The sequence below is a fragment of the Quercus suber genome, unplaced genomic scaffold (assembly GCF_002906115.3).
Source record: "Quercus suber isolate HL8 unplaced genomic scaffold, Cork oak 2.0 scaffold_770, whole genome shotgun sequence".
Classification (NCBI taxonomy): domain Eukaryota; kingdom Viridiplantae; phylum Streptophyta; class Magnoliopsida; order Fagales; family Fagaceae; genus Quercus; species Quercus suber.
The window spans coordinates 92,184-103,142 of record NW_027070206.1 but is presented as its reverse complement, the minus strand read 5'-3'; the positions used below and the strand labels follow the sequence as shown (position 1 = coordinate 103,142).

General features: G+C 35.1%; 1 protein-coding gene across 1 annotated transcript; it reads right to left on the bottom strand.

The window, feature by feature from the left end:
- Positions 1–697: 697 nt before the first annotated feature.
- On the bottom strand, positions 698–1,967 carry LOC112015964 (uncharacterized). Its single transcript, XM_024048427.2, has one exon. The coding sequence runs from the start codon at positions 1,592–1,594 to the stop codon at positions 839–841; it is 756 nt and encodes a 251-aa protein (XP_023904195.1). The 5' UTR covers positions 1,595–1,967; the 3' UTR covers positions 698–838.
- Between the last annotated feature and the right edge of the window lie 8,992 nt (positions 1,968–10,959).

Sequence of the window (10,959 nt, the reverse complement as noted above, 5' to 3'; positions counted from 1 at the left end):
TAATGGTGTCCAGTTTTGGACATGTGTTTAAATCTTAATGTGTCCAATGCATTATTGCACTGGACACAAGCCCAGTGCAAACCTTGTTGTCTTGGAGATATCATTTTACCTATTGGGTAAGAATGTAGACACTTAATATGAAAGTATAATTTATATTTATACTATTATTTAAGAGGTTTTTCTTGTTTAGATTGGATTTTTTTTTTTTTTTTTTGGGGTTCCAAAAGACCCCTACAGTCTACGTTTAAGTAAGGGCAAGACTTGAGAATAACAATATAAAAATATATCTCTAACTCTCACCTAAAACATTTACTACAAAATAAGATCACTCCCCTACTAAGCCACTTCTTTAGAGCAACTATACGTTTGTTGTTGTTGGTTTTTTTTTTTTTTTCCTTAAAAAAAAAAAAATCATCCTCACGTTTATCTTCAAATCATTTTTTTTTTTTAACATCCTCAAGTTTATCCAAAAAAAAAAAAAACTAAACAAATATATACAGGTTTGATTACAATTTAAACTTCTTTTAATTTCTTTTTAAAAATTAAAAACTTCATTTTTTGTAGCTATAACCTTATGACACTTCTAGCTATATTAGTAGTCTTAACTACACAAGTTCTATGGAAAAAAAAATTTTAAATTTCAAATTAGAATTAGTGAAAAATTATAACACTAAAAAAAAAAAAAAATCCTCATATATTTAGCAAAGAAAAAAAAATCACATATTATAAAAAAACTCGTATTTGGTTACATCACCCAAAAAACCAAAAGACAAAATTTTGAGTAAATTAATGACAATAAAAAAAGAAATGAAAAAAAGAAAAAAAAAATTCATGCCGATTAGATCACTGTTTTTTTCCTGAAGACAACCTCAGTATCCAATCCGAAACCGTCAACTTTTCGTACGTGAACAACCTCCGAAACCTTGAACATCTCCACCAATGGTTTCACGCTATACAAATCGTTGGCCGAGTACTTATCGGACCGTCTAGACAAGGCCACGTGTAAAACACAGACCCCATTAGGCTTCAACGTCCTTTCGATCTCTCCAACGAACTTGTCCGGATACAGCGCGTGATCGAACACGTTGGAGAACTCGAAGTCGAAGGTTTCGTTCCCAAACGGCTGGTTGTGAAAGTCACCTTTGATCACAAGCGGAGGATACGGCACCAAGTCGATCCCAACCGAGTCGGACACGCCGACACGTCTCAGAGCCTCCACCTCTTGCCCGACACGGGCCCCAATGGAAAGAGCTTTGGACTCGTTGAACAGAAGCTCTTTGCGCTTCAAATCTTGGAAGAACTGAACAAAGACTTGGATTTTTCTGTCCCAATCCCTCGTTGTCCATACTTGTCTCAGTTTAGGGTTAAGGGTCTTGTGGAGTTGGCGTTGTATGTACGATTCATAAGAGGCGTATCCGGGTCGGATTTTGAGGTCTCCGGCGCTGTGAATTTGGGTTTTGGATGTTGGGTCTGTGGTGGTGTTTTGGTGGTGTTTGGGTTTGAGAGAAAATAAGAAAAGAAAGAAAGGGAAAAAGAGAAAGAGAGAGAGAAAGAAGTATTTGAGTATCGGTGGTTTGGTTTGGTTGTTTTTCATGTCTGCATGTAAAAAGAAAAGCTTATTTGTTGTTGTTGTTCTTCTTCCTCTTTCTTCTTTGTATTCTTATTCTTCTCTCTCTATAAATCAAATGTTAGACCGTGTTTGTTGCATGAGAAAAAGATGAAAGATGGGAGGGAAAATAGGGTTGGAATGTATTGGAAAAGAAAAGGGTGGATGGAAAATTGAGTGTGGGTTTTGTAATGATCATGAGCAGACCAATGAGGAAGGTGCATGTGTATATGAATGGTGGTGTAAACTGTTAAGCGTGGGCATTGTTTTTGTTTGATCAGCTGTTTTTATTTACAACCTGATTGATAATTTGATACATAGTGGGGTAAACGCGGCTGGCTAAGAGTAGCATTCTACTAGTATTGTATTTTTTTGGGGACGGCCGATATAAGTTGACGCTAAGAGCATTATCACAAAGTGGGCTAAATGGTTCCCCCTCCCTGTATTTCTATTGGTTGTTAACCTATATATAATGTACAAGAACATTTGACAAAAATACACAAATATATATATATATATATATATACATATACATATATATACACGTATAAATAATAAAATCTAATTATATATTTGTAAAAATGAGCTTCCGTATTTTATTAATCCAAAACTGTTTAGTGTTTCGTAACTTTATCCAAAAAAGGGTGAGGGTTAATCCGTTTAAATTAACATATTTAGCACTATCTTTTTTTTTTTCAAGCCAATTTAGTACCATTTGTAACTCTAAAAATTAAAAACGAATATTATAATGATCACTAAAAAAAATGTGAGTTTTCAAAAGTTTTGTGATAATATTAGAAGAAATTATCATAAAGTCAAAGGTTTTCATGAATGAGAGAGAAAAAGAGAGAGATTGTTTGGTGTGTATTAGAAGAAATTATCATAAAGTCAAAGGTTTTCATGAACGAGTGAGAAAAAGAGAGAGAGATTGTTTGGTGTGTGTATGTTAGAAATCAAGTGACTAATATTCACAATTTACGGTATTTACCTTGTGGAAGACTGATTTGCAAAAATTGAAGCCTTAAGCCATTATGAGAAGTTGATCGTCAATGATGATTTGTCATGCATACTCATAACATTTTTTTGATTAAAATATAGGATTGCACTTGGGTTGAATATCTATTGGTTTACAATTTTGAAGCTTTTTTTGGTAAGACTTACCATCCCCCATACCTAAATAAGATTTTTGGATAAAGGCATAAGTGACCTAAACCTAAAACATATCTTACTCTACAATATTCTCAGGAATCTCATCCCGCGGTCTGGCCTAGCTATAAGCATATCGTAATTCGTAAAAATATTCTGTTCATCAAAGAAAGGTAAAAACATTCTTTGATCTTACAATTACAAATACTAGAATATGTGTAAGATCAGAGTTCTAGTCTGTGAATGCAATTGTCCATATTTTGCGCCGTTAATCCCAATTCCCAACATGGTGTACAAATCATGTTTTAATAAACTTGAGGATGTTAAAAAAAAAAAATGATTTGAAGATAAACGTGAGGATGATTTTTTTTTTTTTAAGGAAAAAAAAAAAAAAACCAACAACAACAAACGTATAGTTGCTCTAAAGAAGTGGCTTAGTAGGGGAGTGATCTTATTTTGTAGTAAATGTTTTAGGTGAGAGTTAGAGATATATTTTTATATTGTTATTCTCAAGTCTTGCCCTTACTTAAACGTAGACTGTAGGGGTCTTTTGGAACCCCAAAAAAAAAAAAAAAAAAATCCAATCTAAACAAGAAAAACCTCTTAAATAATAGTATAAATATAAATTATACTTTCATATTAAGTGTCTACATTCTTACCCAATAGGTAAAATGATATCTCCAAGACAACAAGGTTTGCACTGGGCTTGTGTCCAGTGCAATAATGCATTGGACACATTAAGATTTAAACACATGTCCAAAACTGGACACCATTAACCCCTCATGTATGATATATTTGGGGGTTTAAGAAAAAAAAAGAATTCGAGTTGTAGAATCAGCATATTAATGTACTCTAACTATCTCGCAAGAAAATAAATAAATATTATACACATGATGTGAAAAAATGTGGCATAACATGAAAGAGTGTGGATACATGATAAACAATCAAAGCCCTTATAATATTTAAGGAATAATAATGATTATATTTGATGAGGTGTGCATGGGTCCATTCTCTCTTTTTTGGTAGTGTTCATATAGCTAGGTAATGTGTGACAAAATGGCCGGCCTTCAACAACTGCTGCATTATATCTAAGACTGTGACATGTTAAATCAATGAAATGGATTAATGTTGCTTACTGCTAATCCATCATAATCTAGAGACTTTTTTGTTGTGCATATCCATTTGTTTCAAAATTCTGATGGGTAAAAGATGCATATATGTATTCATATGCTTATTCTGGAGAGCTCAGTCCTCCTTAATTCACCTAAAAGACAACATGACATGACATGATGATTATGATGTTTTTGCCTCTTTATTTCTACGATTCCTTGGGCCCTCCGGCCGAAAAGAGTAGGTCCTGCTTTTGAGAATTAACCGTTATTCCTCGCTTCAACCGATGATCAAACTGCAATAGTGAAAGTTGCTTTTAGAATATAATATAATAGTCTTATGGTATATAAAATAATTTAGGGAGCTAAATATAATCCCTAAACTTACTTTAAAAGGAGTATTTTTGTTTTTAAGGTGATATTATATATATATATATATATAAAAAAGGTGATTTTAAAAATTCATGTTTATGGACAGGGGCGAAGGGAGGCATGGTCCGGCCTTCTTGGGTTTTGAAAATTTTCTCTACCTCTAATATATTTTATTAAATAAAAAAGAATTTTTTTAATATATTTTTTAACTAAAGGCCCCCTACTTTTTTTTTCCTTTAATTAATTTTATACCATACTTAATTCATTAAACCAAACTGTATTCTTGATCTATGTTCCTGAAAATGTATTAATTTATGAAAATGACCAATAAGAGAGGTTCCTCTTATTAAACTTAAGTATACTCAATATTTTCATAAAAAAAAAAAGTGTACTAAATATATATATATATATATATAAATACTACATAAGCAAATCTCTTTAATAGATATTTTTTCAATAATTTATAGGTACTGAATCTTCTAATTCTTTAAATTCTTTTTGCTTTTTAGAAGTTCTAACCTTTGAATTCTTGGGTTATTTTTTGCTAATATTTGAAACTATTTGGCAAATTTCAAAGTCTATAGCCATGGATTATTCTTTTGAGGGTATGTCATCTTTCTTTTATATTTTTCAATTGTGTAGTTATATATATTTTTTGTTTTGTTTCATTAATTTATAAACTCTTAATCTTTTGATTTTTTTTTTTTTTAATCTTATTGTAACATTGAATAAAGTGGAGATATTTAAAATTTGCTAACTATACCGTGTATCGCATGGTTAGCGACTAGTTTATAATAAAGTTATTCTTTACATTAGTTAAACATATATTATTTTCTTATATATAACAAAAATATTTACATCAAGTTAGTCTTGACACTAGTCAAACAATTATTATTATTATTATTAGATTAGTGATCACAGAGAGATTCCCTATGGGTTCAGCGGTCTAGGCTGAAGCTATAGCCGCATGGGAGATAATCTCAATTGTTATGAAGGAAAAGTTCTCTTAGGTTGTGTTTGAAGGAGGTTCTAAAGAAGTTGAAATCTCGATAGTGTAAAACACTAAAACTTGATTAGACCCCAATTTTAATATTACGGCTAAATTGCTTTTAATATACTCAACTAAGTGCAGAATAAGAGTAATTAATGTGCAATTAACTAGGACTACTACCTAGTGCATGAGCATACATAATCAACAAGTAATTATAAAGCACAAGAAGTAAGGAAAGAGAGATGCAAACACAAAATAACACCGTGATGTGTTATCAAAAAGGAAAACCAAAGTACTCGACGTAAAAACCTCTTTACGGCCCTCTGAAATGATCTACTAGTAAATAAAGTTGGAGTATAAGGATATCAAAAAGACCCTCCAAGCCTAACCTACCCAATGTACTTGAACCCTCCAAATTCCAGCTCCCAATGAATTTCACCTAGTCTTGTCTTCATTAGTTATCCGGATCCTACAATTAGCTGCAAATTGCATCCACCAAAGAATGGCTTCATCCAATACTTTCCATAGGCACTAAAACAACTCTTAACACTCAAATTGGGTGAGGTATATGTTTGGACTAAGAACCTATCAAGGATATGTAATTAAAAAGGTAGGAGTATAAGAAAACTAATAGAAATGTGTAGATGATTGTGGGTATACAATCTCTAACTCTCAAGTGGATTTCTAGGGTTTTCTCTCTGAAATTCTCCTTACAATTTATGGGTGTGGGGGCCTTTTTACATTGATGGGCTTGGGCTCGTCTGCTACACCAAGGCCTGTGAGTTAATAGGCAAGGGAGTCGAGACTAGCCCTTTGGGAGTTATACCGCAGGCCAACTTGTGTGCAAGCATGGCATGCCCAATGATGAGACAGCTCAAGAATTGTGTGGCAGGCTGGGCATAGCAGGTATGGCCATGACGGAATAACTATTTGACATAGCAAAGAATACTACAGTAGAATGACTTCTAGGATAAAATATGCTAAGTGAGAGGGTTACAGCAAAACAACTGATGCAGCATAAAATAACTAATACCGCAAATAAGATAACTAATATAGCAGAATAACTAATACCGTAAATAAAATAAAAAGGGTTACAACAGAGCGACTAATATAGCAAAAAGAGCAAAAGATATCATAGCAGAATAGCTAATAATATAAAACATTACTGTAAAACGAATAGCAACGGCAATATCAAATAAACTAAAAGTCATCACCACAGGGTAGTAATGATGAATCTAAATAACTGTAATAGAAATGGCTTACTTCCTAATCCTGGGCTGAATCATTTAGCAGGAGTGGGTCCAAAAAGGGAACCAAACCCCAATACGGGTAACCTCGTTACAGACTTTTACCATTGAAGTTACCCGTGCTAGAGAAAGGGCCCTAAATGGTTTTGGGTTCAAATTCACAGAGTCTTAGAGGGTAGGACTGTCATAAGGGAGAGAAAATGCGGTCTACTGATGCTTGCCCCTATTTCTGCCACGTTTTCTCTCTTCCTTCTTTTTTACCACTTGGTTTTCTTTTTGTTCTCTGGTTCATAGTTTCTTTCTTACTTTTATCTTTGTCTCATAGTTACCTCTCTTCCCTTTTATACCACTTGATTCCATGGGATTTCTTCCTTTTGTCCTTAGGCTCCACCAACCGTTTTTGGTTTTTTGTGGGCATTCCCTTGGTTGCTCAGCCACTACCTCTACTCAAAGCATGCTTGCTGCACCACTCACCATCTCTAGAAAAAAATTCCTTGTTTCATTTCCCCTTTCTCAATTTCTATCTCCCTCAATGGATAAGGATTAGGTTACTACTTACCTCTATAGCATACATTAAGTGGCCCCTGCCCTTTGCTTGGCTCTTTTAGGCGAAACGCTATCCTAGCAAGGCACTCCCCCAAAAGAAGTCTTAGAAGGAACCCAAGAATATGCCCTATTTTCTCCCTACCACCAAACCACACCCTCTGAATCCCTTGGTTGAGGGCCTCCCTTCTCTGTATTAGTTGCGTACAGGTAGGTGGTGCTCCAGCCCTTGTGTGAGCTCCACTATCCTCTGTGTTTGTCTTCTTTTACTCCCACAACATTCCTACCATTCTTCCCTTGTCTCCTTCTGCCATGCATGCTGTGCTTGTACTTATCTCCCATGACATGAAGGTTGCGTGGGCTTTTAAGCTCGTATTGTTTCCCTTCTTTTCCTCATGAATTGGATATTGTCTGGGGCAGATGTTTCTACCCTTTCAGCCCACTAGGATTTTATTTCGGTCGTTCCTTTTCCTGCTATGCCCATAGGCTTGCCGGCTATTATTTTTGCCATGTGGGCCCATGGGATTTGTTACCCATTTTCTTGGTTTTCCTTAACCCATTCGCTTTGTCTTTGCCTCTTATTGTGCCCATGGGCCTATTGGCTCTCATTCCTGCCACATTGGCCCATTGTGTTTATTACCTCTTTCCTTGGGTTTTCTTAACCCATTTACTTTGTCTTTACCTTTTATTGTGCTTATGGACCTGTTAGCTGTCATTTCTACCATGTTAGCCCACTGGGTTTATTACCCCTTTCCTTAGGATTCCTCGACCCATTTACTTTATCTTTACCTCTTATTGTGCCCATGAGCTTGTTGGTTGTCATTCCTGTCACATTGGCTCATTGGGTTTATTACCTCTTTCCTTGGGATTCTTCGGCCCATTTACTTTGTCTTTACCTCTTATTGCATTCATGGGCTTGCTAGCTCTCATTCCTGCCACGTTGGCCCATTGAATTTATTACCTTGCTTTTACCAATTATGCTCATTTTTCCTCCCATTTTTCTTATTGTTGGGCTTCTTCTGCCATTAGACCTTTCGTAAAAAATGGACATCAATAGTGGGTAATATGAGCTTTTATAGTGTGGGTAAAGGAATGAAGAAAGCACACTAAAATAGGCTAGTAGTGCATCTCACGGGTTGGCCAAGTCAAGAGATACCTTCTGACACTTGACTCTTTAGCTTCTAGCATGTGTTTCTCACGTGGCCTTTCGCGGGTTGTCCACTCTCGAGCAAGTCCCGAATTGTCTTTTCTTCACAGTTTTTCACCAATTTCCCACATTCAATCCTTACATTGAATCTCACAAACATACAGGGAAATGATTGAAGAAATACAATCAAATTTGACATAGAATAAAAGCCAACAAAACATAATTGAAAATTATAACTTTACAGAAGTGATTTTAATCGGCTTTCCTTCCTAGTAACGGCGATCCTGATTGGGAAATCAAAAACATTATTTCAAATATTAGGGCCCTCTCCCCTATTTTGTAAACTGGGAAGCCATATATTCTTCTCAAGTCCCTTAATTTACTTGCTCATCTAGCTGCTTAGGTGGTCTCGGACTTATCTTTCAAGCCTTAATTCATCTCCTTTATCCCTAGTAGGGTATTCTCATTACAAGGTGGAGATAGATTGGGCCAGAAAAGCCTTTGGTAGTCCTTGTTTCTCAATAAATTGTATTATTCAAAAAAAAATGTTTGTAAATTATAAACTATCTTTTTTTTCTTTTCTTTTTTGAACAAAATTATGAACTATCTTATAAATCATATTTGTCACAATTAATAATCTGGGGTCATAAAGCCCAATGATATGCATCCACCTTCTGTACTGGGCTTGAAGCCCATGATGAGACCCACAATCGCGTATGAAGAAGGCAATGGAAATCATGGCAACCCAAGAAACTGTGCCGAGGACAATTCTGCCCTCGACTAGCAAGGCTAAGGACGATATAAAGAGACTTACCGACAAAAATAACCTTCCAAAGTACCCCAAGGAAGAGTATAAGTACAGTAAACAAGAATTATGGAGCAAGGCAGCAGAGCAATTCCAGGAAAAGTCACAGCCTCCACATTAAATGCTCCACAACTAACACTCTGGCCGCACTAAATGTAGAAGTGATACTTGAGCAGTGGCTTTTTGGAGTTACAGCTACTACCTAAGAGCTTTGTTAGGAAGGTTGATGTGACAAAGACCAACAATAGTAGATTTGACATGCACGTGTACGGTGGAGATGGGAGAGGAAAGTAGTATATAAGGAGGAAGGAGCTCTGAGAAAGGGGATCGGAATTTCGCCAAGAGAAACGTTGTAGCAACTGTTGGGTTTTTGTATCTCATACAAAAACACACGCAGCGGAAGCAACAATGACACGGATCTACTTCAATCATGAAAGATAAACATGTAACCATGAATTCTAGAATCAAAGAATAGAAAGCGTATCTTGGTGCAGTGAATTTCAAAACCTTGACTTGAGAATACCTTCAATCTTCATCTCAATTCCACATGGTGCCCAAGATGTGTGGTCTCTCAATCAGTCTTTTGTACGTAGATTCTCAAAGAAAAAGCCTACTTCTCCTTGTGGAGAAAAACTGATTTCTTTTCTTTTTGTCATACGTACGTTATAAACTATTCTCATAGTTTCTTTATTTAATAACACTTATTAAATACTGACTTATTTCTAATTGGGTTAGCCTTTTGGGCCTACCTAATTGGGCTTTAGTTTGTGGTTTGAGATGGGACCAAAGGGACCAATAAGACACTAGCTCTAATGGGCCTTGGGCTTTTCCGTCAACGCTTGACAAGTCCAAAATTACCATTAATTATATTCAATACCACTATAAGAATATAATTGCACTCTAGGCCTTATTAATTAATTATATCCCAAGACTATATTATACATTCAACCCCTTCATTAAAATATTCGTAGTAATACAAAGTCTTTAATATTGACTGCCACTTTGAAGATTACTACATCTTAATCCTTGAGTACCCGGTTTAATCCTTTATGTTATTCATTATATATTTATGAAATCCAATTCCATAAATATATACTTTAGTAACTCTTTACTAAAGTGGTTGGGCCCAACACTCTGAATAACCAAACCCATTAAACTTATCTCAAGGGAATATTTTATATCTCCGTTAAGAGATTATGAATTCCATCTTGAGAATATATGTTCCATCAACACTAAATGCGGCTGCCCAACATACTAAGGTTTTGACCATAACTTATAGATCTCACTCCTGATATATCAAAGCAACCTACATCTCATGATCAGGTCCATTATTCTCTCAGGATTTAGAGTTGATGTAAATAGAAGTCGTGAGATTTATTATTCAATTGACAGTCTTTAGGAGAATAATAAATCTCACAGCGGTCCAGTTCAATATGTCTTAACTCTTAAAACATATTAACATACCAACTAGAAGTCTCCACTTCCATGATCAAGACAAATCATCTTAGTTGATATGTTATAGTCTTCGCAGATGAAACGCCCAATTTCATCACCGACTACGAACTAAAATTCTGAGTTTACAAAGAACTTGTGATTTATATCTTTCTGTGACTTTTCACATAAATCACATACTATGCATCTCTTGGACTAAGATAATGTCTCATTAGTTCATAAATGGTCTCATACAATTAAACAACTTAATTATTCATGACATGTCAATAAATTAGATTTTAGGGCACAAACCCTAACAGCAACCTGAGCTAGTTTTGTAACTATTGTCACTATCAATCTAGAAATAATAAGTAGAAGCTACTCGGACTAGTGCCGAGGACTGAATTACTAGCTTAAACTCATACTTGTTTTACTTATTCATTCCTTAAATCATCTTCAACTGTTGTTACACTCTTTAAAGCCCAATTCTTCTACCCACTATCTATAAATTTATTGTATTGGGCTTGTTGGGCTTGAGTCCACTTATCCTCAGGGCAAAGTG

Bases quoted from the DNA above. Each gene is read 5' to 3' on its own strand.
- LOC112015964 (XM_024048427.2), bottom strand. From the start codon at position 1,594: ATGAAAAACAACCAAACCAAACCACCGATACTCAAATACTTCTTTCTC.